Source organism: Nerophis lumbriciformis, linkage group LG26 (assembly GCF_033978685.3).
Source record: "Nerophis lumbriciformis linkage group LG26, RoL_Nlum_v2.1, whole genome shotgun sequence".
Taxonomy (NCBI): Eukaryota; Metazoa; Chordata; class Actinopteri; order Syngnathiformes; family Syngnathidae; genus Nerophis; species Nerophis lumbriciformis.
In genome coordinates, this window is record NC_084573.2 from 3,792,361 (window position 1) to 3,809,807 (window position 17,447).

General features: G+C 37.6%; 1 protein-coding gene across 1 annotated transcript in view; it reads right to left on the reverse strand.

The window, feature by feature from the left end:
* ezra (ezrin a) overlaps positions 1–17,447 on the reverse strand; it is an 89,072-nt gene that overhangs the window by 1,685 nt on the left and 69,940 nt on the right. The window contains exons 7-11 of the mRNA XM_061987650.2: positions 17,178–17,274; positions 3,361–3,524; positions 3,169–3,299; positions 911–1,071; positions 480–830 (exon numbers count right to left, since the gene is read on the reverse strand). Of these exons, the coding sequence (XP_061843634.1) occupies positions 480–830; positions 911–1,071; positions 3,169–3,299; positions 3,361–3,524; positions 17,178–17,274 (904 nt within the window). The remainder of the gene's footprint in view (positions 1–479; positions 831–910; positions 1,072–3,168; positions 3,300–3,360; positions 3,525–17,177; positions 17,275–17,447) is intronic.

The following is a 17,447-nucleotide window of genomic DNA, read 5'->3' on the forward strand; positions in this document are numbered from 1 at the left end:
TTCATTTTATTTCATTTCATTTAATTTCATTGTATTTTTTTATTTTTTATTTTATTTTATTTTATTTAAATTTAATTTCATTTAATTATTTTATTTTATTTTTAGTTCCCATAATTTGCAGGTGCGTCAGGTATGGCGAAACATGTAACACGACTCGCGTCAACCCTGCGGTGCAACGGGGGCCAGGGCCCGTTCAACACTGCTCGCAGCTTTAATAGTCCATTTGGTGCAGTGACCCTGCAGAAAAAAAAAGATTGATGCCCAATAATTATTTCCTTTGTCCCCATAAATTATGAACATAAATAATCTGTTCCAGGGTAAAGCTGTGGCCACCATAAAACCTTTACAGTCAAGTTATTTTGAGCTGTTTTAAAAACACTCAAAGTTCGATATCACCTGGTCGTTGGGGTCCAGAAAATACAGATCGTAAATTGGGGGTCCACAGACATGACTGAATGGAACTTGGAGGGTAAACTCACCCTGAGTTTGGCCTGCAGGCGCTCGTTCTTCTCGGCCTCGGTGAGCCTCTCCTCCTCCTGGCGGTGGTCGTGGATGCCCTGCGTGTGGAGCTCGGCGCTGTAGGTGCTGTTCTCCTCGCTGTGCTCGTGGTCGCTTTCGCTGTCCGAGGAGGAGGAGGAGGAGGAGGCCGGCGGGGCGGCGGCGGCGGGGCTGGAGCTGGTCATCACGTTGCGCAGCTCCTCCTGCGTCTTCATCAGGTTCTCCTCCACCTCTTTAGCCTTGACGTGCCACGTGTCGGCCTCCTCCTCTTTCACCCGCTTGGCCTCCTCCAGCAGCAAGATCTTGGCGCTGTACTCGGCCAGCTCCGTAGCCTAATATTTCCAGGGCAAGGTCACATGATGTCACCGTCTTGTTTGGAAAAAACACAAGGTCAGGCACAGCGGCGACTCACCAGCTGCTCCTGGCTCTTCAGCTGGTCCTCGGCCTGCCTGGCCAGCTCCTCCTTGGCGATGATGGCCTCCATCCTCTCCGTCTCCAGCCGGGCCGCCTCCTGCTCCACCTTCCTCCGCTCCTCCTCCAACCTCACAGCCCTGTCCAGCTGCTCCTGGAGCTCTGCAACAAGCGCTGATGTCATCAAAGTGTGCCAAAGACACAACGTTTGGTTTGACCTCCCACAGACATCGTGGATGGCCGTTTGATGTTTGACTCGTCAAATAGCAGGATTATGCGACAACGACCCTTTATTTTATTTTTATTTTATTTTATTTTAATGTATTTGATTTGATTTGATTTGATTTCATTTAAATTAAAGTATTACTTTTATTTTATCTTATTTTATTTAAATTAAATTATATTATTTATTTATTACATTTAATTTAATTTAATTTAATTTAATTTAATTTAATTTAATTTAATTTTATGTTATTTAAATTAAAAATTAAATTAATTTATTTAAGTCAAGTTAAATTACGTTAAATTACGTTAAATTAAGTTAAATTAAATCAAATTTAAATTATATTAAATTAAATGTAATAATTAAATGTATTTATTCCATTTAAATTAAATTAAATTAATTTATTTCAATTCATTTTATTTTATTTTATTTTATTTTGTTATATTTAATTCTATTTTATTTGAATTTCAATCAATTAATCAATCAATGTTTATTTATATAGCCCTAAATCAAAAAAGTCTCAAAGGGCTGCACAAGCCACAACGACATCCTCGGTACAGAGCCCACATAAGGGACGTCAATGTGAATGACTATGAGAAACCTTGGAGAGGACCGCATATGTGGGTAACCCCCCCTCTCTAGGGCAATATCCGTCACATATACAGTCGTATCTGTGTTAATGGAACCCAGTTGTAGCTGGGATGCATTGTCTTTAATTTCCTTTCTAATGAGTTCAATTTTCTTATTAAAGAAATTCATAAAGTCATCTGCCGAGTGAGTGGAGCTACTGGGAGGAGTCCCTTGTTGGGTTAGCGATGCTACTGTACTAAACAAAAATTGTGGATCATTTTTGTTGAGGTGGATGAGATTTGAGTAATATTTAGCTTTAGCTAAGGTAAGCATGTGTTTATAAGTTATTAAACTATCACTCCATGCTTGATGGAAAACATCAAGTTTAGTCGCGCGCCATTTGCGTTCCAGCTTTCTACATGATAATTTATGAGCTCTAGTTTCTTCTGTAAACCATGGGGTGCGCCTTTTAGGGGCTCTTTTTAGCTTTAGCGGTGCTATACTATCAATGGTGTCGCGCAGGGCGTCGTTAAAGTATGTTAGTGAGGTTATCAATAGAGCCGACATAATTTGGGAATGGTGCCATTACCGAAGGCAGTAGGCCAGCAAGAGTCATCGTTGTGGCAGCATTAATGTTGCGGCTGCTATAGTAGTTATTATTATTATTTATTTATTTATAATTTATTTTATTTTATTTTATTTAAATTAAAGTATTTATTATATTTTATCTTATTTTATTTAAATTACATTACATTATTTATTTATTTAATTCAATTTAATTTAATTTAATTGTATTTTATGTTATTTAAATTAAAAATTAAATTTATTTATTTAAATTATGTTAAATTACGTTAAATTAAGGTAAATTGAATCCAATTTAAATTAAATAATTAAATGTATTTATTTCATTTAAATTAAATTATATTAATCAATTTTATTTCATTTTATTTTATTTTATCTTATTTTATTTAAATTACATTACATTATTTATTTATTTAATTCAACTGAATTTAATTTAATTTAATTGTATTTTATGTTATTTAAATTAAAAATTAAATTAATTTATTTAAGTTATGTTAAATTACGTTAAATTAAGGTAAATTGAATAAAATTTAAATTAAATCAAATTAAATAATTAAATTTATTTATTTCATTTAAATTAAATTAAATTAATCTATTTTATTTCATTTTATTTTATTTTATTTTATTTTATTTTATTGTATTTTTAATTTATTTTATTTTATTTAAATTAAGTGTGTGTGTGTGTGTGTGTGTGTGTGTGTGTGTGTGTGTGTGTGTGTGTAAAAATATAAAGGGTGGTCCTAAAGAGGTAGGCATTTTTCTCAGGTCTCAAGAAGGTAAGAAATACAAGAATGTGTGTGTGTGATAAACCAAGCATGAATCTAAACAGAACCCGTTCAGAAGAAAGCAGAGTTGAATTCCCGTCCCCTCCAGGACTCTCTCACCCCTCTCGGCCCTCTTGGTGGTCTCCTCGTACTGGTGGAGCTTCATCATCAGATCCTGCTTCTCCCGCTCCATCTGCTCCTTCTCCTTCTCAATGGCCTCCCTCCTCTTCTTCTCGCCCTCCAGCTGGTCCCTAAGGGCGCGGCACACGTTAGGCCATGTCGGCAACGGGTCCACCGAGACTTTTTCCTTGCCTCTCCATCTTCTTCTGCAGCCTCTCCTCCTTGGCCTGGGCCTTCATCTGCTGCACCTCGATGGTGTCGGTCTTGCGGCGCCGCATGTACAGCTCGTGGTTGCCCATGCACAGCTGCAGGATGCGCTTGTTGACGCGCAGGCGCGGCGCGTAGAAGATGAAATCCTGGCAGGCGGATAAGAGTCGGCTTTAGAGCGAAAAACGAAATAAAAATGCTTTGTGGCAAATAAGCCGAAAACATGTTACACGCCGAGACCAAGCTAAGAACTAAGAACTAAAACTAAGAACTAAGAACTAAGAGCTAAGAACTAAGAACTTAGAAAAGCAACTGCTTTTCTTAGTATCTTAAGAAACATGGAGGACAAGGCGAAAACATGTTACACGCCGAGAGCAAGCTAAGAACTAAGAACTAAAACTAAGAACTAAGAGCTAAGAACTAAGAACTAAGAACTAAGTACTTAGAAAAGCAACTGCTTTTCTTAGTATCTTAACAAACATGGAGGACAAGGCGAAAACATGTTACACGCCGAGAACAAGCTAAGAACTAAGAACTAAAACTAAGAACTAAGAGCTAAGAACTAAGAACTAAGAACTAAGTACTTAGAAAAGCAACTGCTTTTCTTAGTATCTTAACAAACATGGAGGACAAGGCGAAAACATGTTACACGCCGAGAACAAGCTAAGAACTAAGAACTAAAACTAAGAACTAAGAGCTAAGAACTAAGAACTAAGAACTAAGAACTTAGAAAAGCAACTGCTTTTCTTAGTATCTTAAGAAACATGGAGGACAAAGCAAAAACATGTTACACGCCGAGAGCAAGCTATGAACTAAGAACTAAGAACTAAGAACTAAGAGCTAAGAACTAAGAACTAAGAACTAAGAACTTAGAAAAGCAACTGCTTTTCTTAGTATCTTAAGAAACATGGAGGACAAAGCGAAAACATGTTACACGCCGAGAACAAGCTAAGAACTAAGAACTAAAACTAAGAACTAAGAGCTAAGAACTAAGAACTTAGAAAAGCAACTGCTTTTCTTAGTATCTTAAGAAACATGGAGGACAAGGCGAAAACATGTTACACGCCGAGAACAAGCTAAGAACTAAGAACTAAAACTAAGAACTAAGAGCTAAGAACTAAGAACTTAGAAAAGCAACTGCTTTTCTTAGTATCTTAAGAAACATGGAGGACAAGGCGAAAACATGTTACACGCCGAGAGCAAGCTAAGAACTAAGAACTAAAACTAAGAACTACGAGCTAAGAACTAAGAACTAAGAACTTAGAAAAGCAACTGCTTTTCTTAGTATCTTAAAAAACATGGAGGACAAGGCGAAAACATGTTACACGCTGAGAGCAAGCTAAGAACTAAGAACTAAAACTAAGAACTAAGAACTAAGAACTAAGAGCTAAGAACTAAGAACTAAGAACTAAGAACTAACGGGTTGTAGCGGACATTTTGGGACAGCATGGTGGCCAGCTATTAAGTCGTCTGTTTTCATCGCAAAATTCCAGGTTTTCCAGGACATTTTTCCCCATTCAAAATGAATCGGCCATTTTTCAAACTTACACATTTTTCAACCGATTGAAACCATTCCACCTTCAATATTTCCCAATTCCAGGAATTCCCAGAATTCCATTTTTTTTTTCAAAACCTTTTTTCTGGCGCTTACTCTTTCCACATTTTTCAACCCACTTCAACTGTTCCACCGTCAAAACATTCCTCTTAATCAGGACAAAAATTAAGTTTTTTTTAAACTGGAATAATTCCCGGTTTTCCCGAATTTCCAAGAATTCTGTAATACCATTTCTCAATAAAAAATGTTACTACCGATTTGAAAAATTCCAACAACTCATTCAGAACATTCACATTTTTTTTTAGAATTTTGAAATAAATTCTCACTTTTCCCGAAAATCCCAAATTTCCTTGAAATTCCCAAATTTCCATGAAATTCCGATTTAAAAGAATGGGACATTTTTCACACGCCGAGAACAAGCTAAGAACTAAGAACTAAAACTAAGAACTAAGAACTAAGAACTAAGAACTAAGAACTTAGAAAAGCAACTGCTTTTCTTAGTATCTTAAGAAACATGGAGGACAAGGCGAAAACATGTTACACGCCGAGAGCAAGCTAAGAACTAAGAACTAAAACTAAGAACTAAGAGCTAAGAACTAAGAATTTAAAAAAGCAACTGCTTTTCTTAGTATCTTAAGAAACATGGAGGACAAGGCGAAAACATGTTACACGGCGAGAGCAAGCTAAGAACTAAGAACTAAAACTAAGAATTAAGAGCTAAGAACTAAGAACTAAGAATTTAAAAAAGCAACTGCTTTTCTTAGTATCTTAAGAAACATGGAGGACAAGGCGAAAACATGTTACACGCCGAGAGCAAGCTAAGAACTAAGAACTAAAACTAAGAACTAAGAGCTAAGAACTATGAACTAAGAACTAAGAACTTAGAAAAGCAACTGCTTTTCTTAGTATTTTAAGAAACATGGAGGACAAGGCGAAAACATGTTACACGCCGAGAGCAAGCTAAGAACTAAGAACTAAAACTAAGAACTAAGAACTAAGAACAAAGTACTAAGAACTTAGAAAAGCAACTGCTTTTCTTAGTATCTTAGGAAACATGGAGGACAAGGCGAAAACATGTTACACGCCGAGAGCAAGCTAAGAACTAAGAACTAAAACTAAGAACTAAGAGCTAAGAACTAAGAACTAAGAACTAAGAACTAAGAACTTAGAAAAGCAACTGCTTTTCTTAGTATCTTAAAAACATGGAGGACAAGGCGAAAACATGTTACACGCCGAGAGCAAGCTAAGAACTAAGAACTAAGAACTAAAACTAAGAGCTAAGAACTAAGAACTAAGAACTTAGAAATGCAACTGCTTTTCTTAGTATCTTAAGAAACATGGAGGACAAGGCGAAAACATGTTACACGCCGAGAGCAAGCTAAGAACTAAGAACTAAAACTAAGAACTAAGAGCTAAGAACTAAGAACTAAGAACTAAGAACTAAGAACTAAGAACTAAGAACTTAGAAAAGCAACTGCTTTTCTTAGTATCGTAAGAAACATGGAGGACAAGGCGAAAACATGTTACACACCGAGAGCAAGCTAAGAACTAAGAACTAAAACGAAGAACTAAGAACTAAGAACTAAGAACTTAGAAAAGCAACTGCTTTTCTTAGTATCTTAAGAAACATGGAGGACAAGGCGAAAACATGTTACACGCCGAGAGCAAGCTAAGAACTAAGAACTAAAACTAAGAACTAAGAGCTAAGAACTAAGAACTAAGAACTAAGTACTTAGAAAAGCAACTGCTTTTCTTAGTATCTTAACAAACATGGAGGACAAGGCGAAAACATGTTACACGCCGAGAACAAGCTAAGAACTAAGAACTAAAACTAAGAACTAAGAACTAAGAACTAAGAACTAAGAACTAAGAACTAAGAACTAAGAACTTAGAAAAGCAACTGCTTTTCTTAGTATCTTAAGAAACATGGAGGACAAGGCAAAAACATATTACACGCCGAGAGCAAGCTAAGAACTAAGAACTAAAACTAAGAACTAAGAACTTAGAAAAGCAACTGCTTTTCTTAGTATCTTAAGAAACATGGAGGACAAGGCGAAAACATGTTACACGCCGAGAGCAAGCTAAGAACTAAGAACTAAAACTAAGAACTAAGAGTTAAGAACTATGAACTAAGAACTAAGAACTTAGAAAAGCAACTGCTTTTCTTAGTATCTTAAGAAACATGGAGGACAAGGCGAAAACATGTTACACGCCGAGAGCAAGCTAAGAACTAAGAACTAAAACTAAGAACTAAGAACTAAGAACTTAGAAAAGCAACTGCTTTTCTTAGTATCTTAAGAAACATGGAGGACAAGGCGAAAACATGTTACACGCCGAGAACAAGCTAAGAACTAAGAACTAAAACTAAGAACTAAGAGTTAAGAACTATGAACTAAGAACTAAGAACTAAGAACTTAGAAAAGCAACTGCTTTTCTTAGTATCTTAAGAAACATGGAGGACAAGGCGAAAACATGTTACACGCCGAGAGCAAGCTAAGAACTAAGAACTAAGAACTAAAACCAAGAACTAAGAGCTAAGAACTAAGAACTAACGGGTTGTAGCGGACATTTTGGGACAGCATGGTGGCCAGCTATTAAGTCGTCTGTTTTCATCGCAAAATTCCAGGTTTTCCAGGACATTTTTCCCCATTCAAAATGAATCGGCCATTTTTCAAACTTACACATTTTTCAACCGATTGAAACCATTCCACCTTCAATATTTCCCAATTCCAGGAATTCCCAGAATTCCATTTTTTATTTCAAAACCTTTTTTCTGGCGCTTACTCTTTCCACATTTTTCAACCCACTTCAACTGTTCCACCGTCAAAACATTCCTCTTAATCAGGACAAAAATTAAGTTTTTTTTAAACTGGAATAATTCCCGGTTTCCCCGAATTTCCAAGAATTCTGTAATACCATTTCTCAATAAAAAATGTTACTACCGATTTGAAAAATTCCAACAAGTCATTCAGAACATTCACTTTTTTTTTTAGAATTTTGAAATAAATTCTCACTTTTCCCGAAATTCCCAAATTTCCTTGAAATTCCCAAATTTCCATGAAATTCCGATTTAAAAGAATGGGACATTTTTCAAAGTTCCACAACTTAGAAAAGCAACTGCTTTTCTTAGTATCTTATGAAACATGGAGGACAAGGCGAAAACATGTTACACGTCGAGAACAAGCTAAGAACTAAGAACTAAAACTAAGAACTAAGAGCTAAGAACTAAGAACTAAGAACTTAGAAAAGCAACTGCTTTTCTTAGTATCTGAAGAAACATGGAGGACAAGGCGAAAACATGTTACACGCCGAGAACAAGCTAAGAACTAAGAACTAAAACTAAGAACTAAGAGCTAAGAACTAAGAACTAAGAACTAAGAGCTAAGAACTAAGAACTAAGAACTAAGAACTAAGAACTAAGAACTTAGAAAAGCAACTGCTTTTCTTAGTATCTTAAGAAACATGGAGGACAAGGCAAAAACATATTACACGCCGAGAGCAAGCTAAGAACTGAGAACTAAAACTAAGAACTAAGAGCTAAGAACTAAGAACTAAGAACTAAGAACTTAGAAAAGCAACTGCTTTTCTTAGTATCTTAAGAAACATGGAGGACAAGGCGAAAACATGTTACACGCCGAGAGCAAGCTAAGAACTAAGAACTAAAACTAAGAACTAAGAACTAAGAACTTAGAAAAGCAACTGCTTTTCTTAGTATCTTAAGAAACATGGAGGACAAGGCGAAAACATGTTACACGCCGAGAACAAGCTAAGAACTAAGAACTAAAACTAAGAACTAAGAGTTAAGAACTATGAACTAAGAACTAAGAACTTAGAAAAGCAACTGCTTTTCTTAGTATCTTAAGAAACATGGAGGACAAGGCGAAAACATGTTACACGCCGAGAGCAAGCTAAGAACTAAGAACTAAGAACTAAAACCAAGAACTAAGAGCTAAGAACTAAGAACTAACGGGTTGTAGCGGACATTTTGGGACAGCATGGTGGCCAGCTATTAAGTCGTCTGTTTTCATCGCAAAATTCCAGGTTTTCCAGGACATTTTTCCCCATTCAAAATGAATCGGCCATTTTTCAAACTTACACATTTTTCAACCGATTGAAACCATTCCACCTTCAATATTTCCCAATTCCAGGAATTCCCAGAATTCCATTTTTTTTTCAAAACCTTTTTTCTGGCGCTTACTCTTTCCACATTTTTCAACCCACTTCAACTGTTCCACCGTCAAAACATTCCTCTTAATCAGGACAAAAATTAAGTTTTTTTTAAACTGGAATAATTCCCGGTTTCCCCGAATTTCCAAGAATTCTGTAATACCATTTCTCAATAAAAAATGTTACTACCGATTTGAAAAATTCCAACAAGTCATTCAGAACATTCACTTTTTTTTTTTAGAATTTTGAAATAAATTCTCACTTTTCCCGAAATTCCCAAATTTCCTTGAAATTCCCAAATTTCCATGAAATTCCGATTTAAAAGAATGGGACATTTTTCAAAGTTCCACAACTTAGAAAAGCAACTGCTTTTCTTAGTATCTTATGAAACATGGAGGACAAGGCGAAAACATGTTACACGCCGAGAGCAAGCTAAGAACTAAGAACTAAAACTAAGAACTAAGAGCTAAGAACTAAGAACTAAGAACTTAGAAAAGCAACTGCTTTTCTTAGTATCTTAAGAAACATGGAGGACAAGGCGAAAACATGTTACACGCCGAGAGCAAGCTAAGAACTAAGAACTAAAACTAAGAACTAAGAGCTAAGAACTAAGAACTAAGAACTACGAACTAAGAACTTAGAAAAGCAACTGCTTTTCTTAGTATCTTAAGAAACATGGAGGACAAGGCGAAAACATGTTACACGCCGAGAGCAAGCTAAGAACTAAGAACTAAGAACTAAGAACTAAGAGCTAAGAACTAAGAACTAAGAACTAAGAACTTAGAAAAGCAACTGCTTTTCTTAGTATCTTAAGAAACATGGAGGACAAGGCGAAAACATGTTACACGCCGAGAGCAAGCTAAGAACTAAGAACTAAAACTAAGAGCTAAGAACTAAGAACTAAGAACTAAGAACTAAGAACTAAGAACTTAGAAAAGCAACTGCTTTTCTTAGTATCTTAAGAAACATGGAGGACAAAGCGAAAACATGTTACACGCCGAGAACAAGCTAAGAACTAAGAACTAAAACTAAGAACTAAGAGCTAAGAACTAAGAACTAAGAACTAAGAACTTAGAAAAGCAACTGCTTTTCTTAGTATCTTAAGAAACATGGAGGACAAGGCGAAAACATGTTACACGCCGAGAGCAAGCTAAGAACTAAGAACTAAAACTAAAAACTAAGAGCTAAGAACTAAGAACTAAGAACTAAGAGCTAAGAACTAAGAACTAAGAACTAAGAACTAAGAACTTAGAAAAGCAACTGCTTTTCTTAGTATCTTAAGAAACATGGAGGACAAGGCGAAAACATGTTACACGCCGAGAGCAAGCTAAGAACTAAGAACTAAAACTAAAAACTAAGAGCTAAGAACTAAGAACTAAGAACTAAGAGCTAAGAACTAAGAACTAAGAACTAAGAACTAAGAACTTAGAAAAGCAACTGCTTTTCTTAGTATCTTAAGAAACATGGAGGACAAGGCGAAAACATGTTACACGCCGAGAGCAAGCTAAGAACTAAGAACTAAAACTAAAAACTAAGAGCTAAGAACTAAGAACTAAGAACTAAGAGCTAAGAACTAAGAACTAAGAACTAAGAACTTAGAAAAGCAACTGCTTTTCTTAGTATCTTAAGAAACATGGAGGACAAGGCGAAAACATGTTACACGCCGAGAGCAAGCTAAGAACTAAGAACTAAAACTAAGAACTAAGAGCTAAGAACTAAGAACTAAGAACTAAGAACTAAGAACTAAGAACTTAGAAAAGCAACTGCTTTTCTTAGTATCTTAAGAAACATGGAGGACAAGGCGAAAACATGTTACACGCCGAGAGCAAGCTAAGAACTAAGAACTAAAACTAAGAACTAAGAGCTAAGAACTAAGAACTAATAACTTAGAAAAGCAACTGCTTTTCTTAGTATCTTAAGAAACATGGAGGACAAGGCGAAAACATGTTACACGCCGAGAGCAAGCTAAGAACTAAGAACTAAAACTAAGAACTAAGAGCTAAGAACTAAGAACTAAGAACTAAGAGCTAAGAACTAAGAACTAAGAACTTAGAAAAGCAACTGCTTTTCTTAGTATCTTAAGAAACATGGAGGACAAGGCGAAAACATGTTACACGCCGAGAGCAAGCTAAGAACTAAGAACTAAAACTAAGAACTAAGAGCTAAGAACTAAGAACTAAGAACTAAGAGCTAAGAACTAAGAACTAAGAACTTAGAAAAGCAACTGCTTTTCTTAGTATCTTAAGAAACATGGAAGACAAGGCGAAAACATGTTACACGCCGAGAACAAGCTAAGAACTAAGAACTAAAACTAAGAACTAAGAGCTAAGAACTAAGAACTAAGAACTAAGAGCTAAGAACTAAGAACTAAGAACTTAGAAAAGCAACTGCTTTTCTTAGTATCTTAAGAAACATGGAGGACAAGGCGAAAACATGTTACACGCCGAGAGCAAGCTAAGAACTAAGAACTAAAACTAAGAACTAAGAGCTAAGAACTAAGAACTAAGAACTTAGAAAAGCAACTGCTTTTCTTAGTATCTTAAGAAACATGGAGGACAAGGCGAAAACATGTTACACGCCGAGAGCAAGCTAAGAACTAAGAACTAAAACTAAGAACTAAGAACTAAGAGCTAAGAACTAAGAACTAAGAACTAACGGGTTGTAGCGGACATTTTGGGACAGCATGGTGGCCAGCTATTAAGTCGTCTGTTTTCATCGCAAAATTCCAGGTTTTCCAGGACATTTTTCCCCATTCAAAATGAATCGGCCATTTTTCAAACTTCCACATTTTTCAACCGATTCAAACCATTCCACCTTCAACATTTCCCAATTCCAGGAATTCCCAGAATTCCATTTTTTTTTCAAAACCTTTTTTCTGGCGCTTACTCTTTCCACATTTTTCAACCCACTTCAACTGTTCCACCGTCAAAACATTCCTCTTAATCAGGACAAAAATTAAGTTTTTTTTAAACTGGAATAATTCCCGGTTTTCCCGAATTTCCAAGAATTCTGTAATACCATTTCTCAATAAAAAAATTTTACTACCGATTTGAAAAATTCCAACAACTCATTCAGAACATTCACATTTTTTTTAGAATTTTGAAATAAATTCCCACTTTTCCCGAAATTCCCAAATTTCCTTGAAATTCCCAAATTTCCTTGAAATTCCCAAATTTCCATGAAATTCCGATTTAAAAGAATGGGACATTTTTCAAAGTTCCACAACTTAGAAAAGCAACTGCTTTTCTTAGTATCTTAAGAAACATGGAGGACAAGGCGAAAACATGTTACACGCCGAGAACAAGCTAAGAACTAAGAACTAAAACTAAGAACTAAGAACTAAGAACTAAGAACTTAGAAAAGCAACTGCTTTTCTTAGTATCTTAAGAAACATGGAGGACAAGGCGAAAACATGTTACACGCTGAGAGCAAGCTAAGAACTAAGAACTAAAACTAAGAACTAAGAACTAAGAGCTAAGAACTAAGAACTAAGAACTAAGAACTAACGGGTTGTAGCGGACATTTTGGGACAGCATGGTGGCCAGCTATTAAGTCGTCTGTTTTCATCGCAAAATTCCAGGTTTTCCAGGACATTTTTCCCCATTCAAAATGAATCGGCCATTTTTCAAACTTCCACATTTTTCAACCGATTCAAACCATTCCACCTTCAACATTTCCCAATTCCAGGAATTCCCAGAATTCCATTTTATTTTCAAAAACTTTTTTCTGGCGCTTACTCTTTCCACATTTTTCAACCCACTTCAACTGTTCCACCGTCAAAACATTCCTCTTAATCAGGACAAAAATTAAGTTTTTTTTAAACTGGAATAATTCCCGGTTTTCCCGAATTTCCAAGAATTCTGTAATACCATTTCTCAATAAAAATTTTTTACTACCGATTTGAAAAATTCCAACAACTCATTCAGAACATTCACATTTTTTTTTAGAATTTTGAAATAAATTCCCACTTTTCCCGAAATTCCCAAATTTCCTTGAAATTCCCAAATTTCCTTGAAATTCCCAAATTTCCATGAAATTCCGATTTAAAAGAATGGGACATTTTTCAAAGTTCCACAACTTAGAAAAGCAACTGCTTTTCTTAGTATCTTAAGAAACATGGAGGACAAGGCGAAAACATGTTACACGCCGAGAGCAAGCTAAGAACTAAGAACTAAAACTAAGAACTAAGAGCTAAGAACTAAGAACTAAGAACTTAGAAAAGCAACTGCTTTTCTTAGTATCTTAAGAAACATGGAGGACAAGGCGAAAACATGTTACACGCCGAGAGCAAGCCAGGAGTCTACATTTTGGGACAGCATGGTGGCCAGCTATTAAGTCATCTGTTTTCATCGCAAAATTCCACAGTATTCTGGACATCTGTGTTGGTGAATCTTTTGCAATTTGTTCAATGAACAATGGAGACAGCAAAGAAGAAAGCTGTAGGTGGGAAGCGGTGTATTGCGGCAGGTGTTGTGCCGGATAACGCACCCCCGCCGTAGAATGCACCCCCTGACTGTTTTCCCGGATAACACAGCCGGTGTTTCATTGTTTACATTCCCGGAAGATGACAGTCAAGCTTTACCATTGGCCTGTGGAGAACTGGGACAACAGAGACTCTTACCAGGAGGACTTTGAGTTGGATGCGCAGACGCGGTACCGTGAGTACGCGTGCAAGCTGCGGCTTCCAAACATTTGATCGCTTGCCCGTACGTGCGTGCCGCTATGTGCATGTCACGTACGTAACTTTGGGGACTTTGGGGAAATATATGTGCTTTATGAACTTTGGGGAGGTGAACGGTACTTTGGGATGTGGGATTGAGTGTGTTGTGCAGGTGTTTGAGTTGTATTGGCGGGTTCCAGTAGAGTTTAAACATGCAGTGGTACGACCTCTACTTAAAAAACCAAGCCTCGACCCCTCTCTCCTCTCTAACCTCAGACCTATCTCTAATCTTCCATACATTTCCAAAATATTAGAGAAGGTTGTCTACAGTCAGTTGTTGCCCTTCTTAGAGGATAATGGTATCACTGAGCTGTTCCAGTCCGGTTTTAAAGCCCTCCACAGCACAGAGTCAGCGCTTCTAAAAGTTTTTAACGATATCCTTTTGTCAACTGATTCTGGTAAATATGTTGTCCTGGTGCTTTTAGATCTGTCTGCTGCGTTCCACACCGTCGACCACGCCACCTTAATCACTCGTCTTGAGAACTGTGTGGGCTTTAAGGGCGCCGCCCTCAACTGGTTCCGGTCGTACCTAACCGACAGGAGTTTTTGTGTAAAAGTAGACAGTTTTATGTCTTCCACAGCTCCTTTACCACATGGGGTCCCCCAGGGCTCAATCCTTGCCCCAATTTTGTTTGCGCTTTACCTTCTCCCCCTTGGTTCTATTTTTAGGAAGTACAGTATTGCATTTCATTTTTACGCCGATGATTGCCAGATTTATTTTCCCATGGCACAAAATAACACGGTTCAACGTTTTATTGACTGCCTGCACGACATCAAAGTCTGGCTTTCAGCTAACTTCCTGAGCCTAAATGAAGATAAAACAGAAGTTATGTTGTTCGGTCCAAGTCGCTCTCCCTCCCCCAACGTTGACCTCCACAAGGCTGAAGCTTAGAGGTGACAGAGCTTTCGCCGTTGCTGCTCCCAAGCTCTGGAACGACCTACCCCTGAGTGTTAGACAAGCCTCCTCTCTTCCTGTTTTTAAATCTCTCTTAAAAACATACTTTTATTCCATGGCTTTTAACACTGAGTGATATCCATCCTGCAATGGCGCCCCATAATACACCTGCTGTGATCCTGTTTTTATGTTTTTATTTATTCTATTTTATTTTTATTTTGTTCTGTTTGTGTTGTGTTGTGTTTGCTTGGTACTCGTTTTATCTTTTAACCTGCCCATTGTACAGCACTTTGGCTACCCCTGTGGTAAATTTTAAATGTGCTTTATAAATAAAGTTGATTTGATTTGATTTGATGTATGGACGGGAGGGGGGAGGTGTTTGTTATGCGGGATTAATTTGTGGCATTTTAAATATAAGCCTGGTTGTGTTGTGGCTAATAGAGTATATACAGGTAAAAGCCAGTAAATTAGAATATTTTGAAAAACTTGATTTATTTCAGTAATTGCATTCAAAAGGTGTAACTTGTACATTATATTTATTCATTGCACACAGACTGATGCATTCAAATGTTTATTTCATTTAATTTTGATGATTTGAAGTGGCAACAAATGAAAATCCAAAATTCCGTGTGTCACAAAATTAGAATATTGTGTAAGGCTAATACAAAAAAGGGATTTTTAGAAATGTTGGCCAACTGAAAAGTATGAAAATGAAAAATATGAGCATGTACAATACTCAATACTTGGTTGGAGCTCCTTTTGCCTCAATTACTGCGTTAATGCGGCGTGGCATGGAGTCGATGAGTTTCTGGCACTGCTCAGGTGTTATGAGAGCCCAGGTTGCTCTGATAGTGGTCTTCAACTCTTCTGCGTTTTTGGGTCTGGCATTCTGCATCTTCCTTTTCACAATACCCCACAGATTTTCTATGGGGCTAAGGTCAGGGGAGTTGGCGGGCCAATTTAGAACAGAAATACCATGGTCCGTAAACCAGGCACGGGTAGATTTTGCGCTGTGTGCAGGCGCCAAGTCCTGTTGGAACTTGAAATCTCCATCTCCATAGAGCAGGTCAGCAGCAGGAAGCATGAAGTGCTCTAAAACTTGCTGGTAGACGGCTGCGTTGACCCTGGATCTCAGGAAACAGAGTGGACCGACACCAGCAGATGACATGGCACCCCAAACCATCACTGATGGTGGAAACTTTACACTAGACTTCAGGCAACGTGGATCCTGTGCCTCTCCTGTCTTCCTCAAGACTCTGGGACCTCGATTTCCAAAGGAAATGCAAAATTTGCTTTCGTCAGAAAACATGACTTTGGACCACTCAGCAGCAGTCCAGCTGGTGTCGGTCCACTCTGTTTCCTGAGATCCAGGGTCAACGCAGCCGTCTACCAGCAAGTTTTAGAGCACTTCATGCTTCCTGCTGCTGACCTGCTCTATGGAGATGGAGATTTCAAGTTCCAACAGGACTTGGCGCCTGCACACAGCGCAAAATCTACCCGTGCCTGGTTTACGGACCATGGTATTTCTGTTCTAAATTGGCCCGCCAACTCCCCTGACCTTAGCCCCATAGAAAATCTGTGGGGTATTGTGAAAAGGAAGATGCAGAATGCCAGACCCAAAAACGCAGAAGAGTTGAAGGCCACTATCAGAGCAACCTGGGCTCTCATAACACCTGAGCAGTGCCAGAAACTCATCGACTCCATGCCACGCCGCATTAACGCAGTAATTGAGGCAAAAGGAGCTCCAACCAAGTATTGAGTATTGTACATGCTCATATTTTCATTTTCATACTTTTCAGTTGGCCAACATTTCTAAAAATCCCTTTTTTGTATTAGCCTTAAGTAATATTCTAATTTTGTGACACATGGAATTTTGGATTTTCATTTGTTGCCACTTCAAATCATCAAAATTAAATGAAATAAACATTTGAATGCATCAGTCTGTGTGCAATGAATAAATATAATGTACAAGTTACACCTTTTGAATACAATTACTGAAATAAATCAAGTTTTTCAAAATATTCTAATTTACTGGCTTTTACCTGTATGTCTTGTGTTTATTTACTGTTTTAGTCATTCCCAGCTGAATATCAGGTCCCACCCGCCTCTCACAGCATCTTCCCTATCTGAATCGCTCCCACTGCCCTCTAGTCCTTCACTCTCACTTTCCTCATCCACAAATCTTTCATCCTCGCTCAAATTAATGGGGAAATATATGTGCTTTATGAACTTTGGGGAGGTGAACGGTACTTTGGGCTGTGGGATTGAGTGTGTTGTGCAGGTGTTTGAGTTGTATTGGCGGGTTATATGGACGGGATGTGTTTGTTATGCGGGATTAATTTGTGGCATTTTAAATATAAGCCTGGTTGTGTTGTGGCTAATTGTGTTTATTTACTGTTTTAGTCATTCCCAGCTGAATATCAGGTCCCACTGCTTTTGTATTTACAGGCACGCACGGTACTTACAGGGGACTTCTTGTCAATGGGCTTGATGATGAACTTCTTATCGTTGAAAGAAATGTTCCTGATTTCACTCCAGGGGAATCCGATCTTAGGGGTCATCCTGAAAAAAATGAACAAATCCCTTGGATTGGTGCCCGAACCCAAACAACGGTGAGAACTTTGCTTGTTGTCCAGTAGAACCAAATGCAAGAGTTCAACGGCCTCCCCTAACAAATGTCGGTCGGGAGGAAGAGGAGGTGAACGACCGAAAGGTGCGCCGGCGGGTCAACGCTC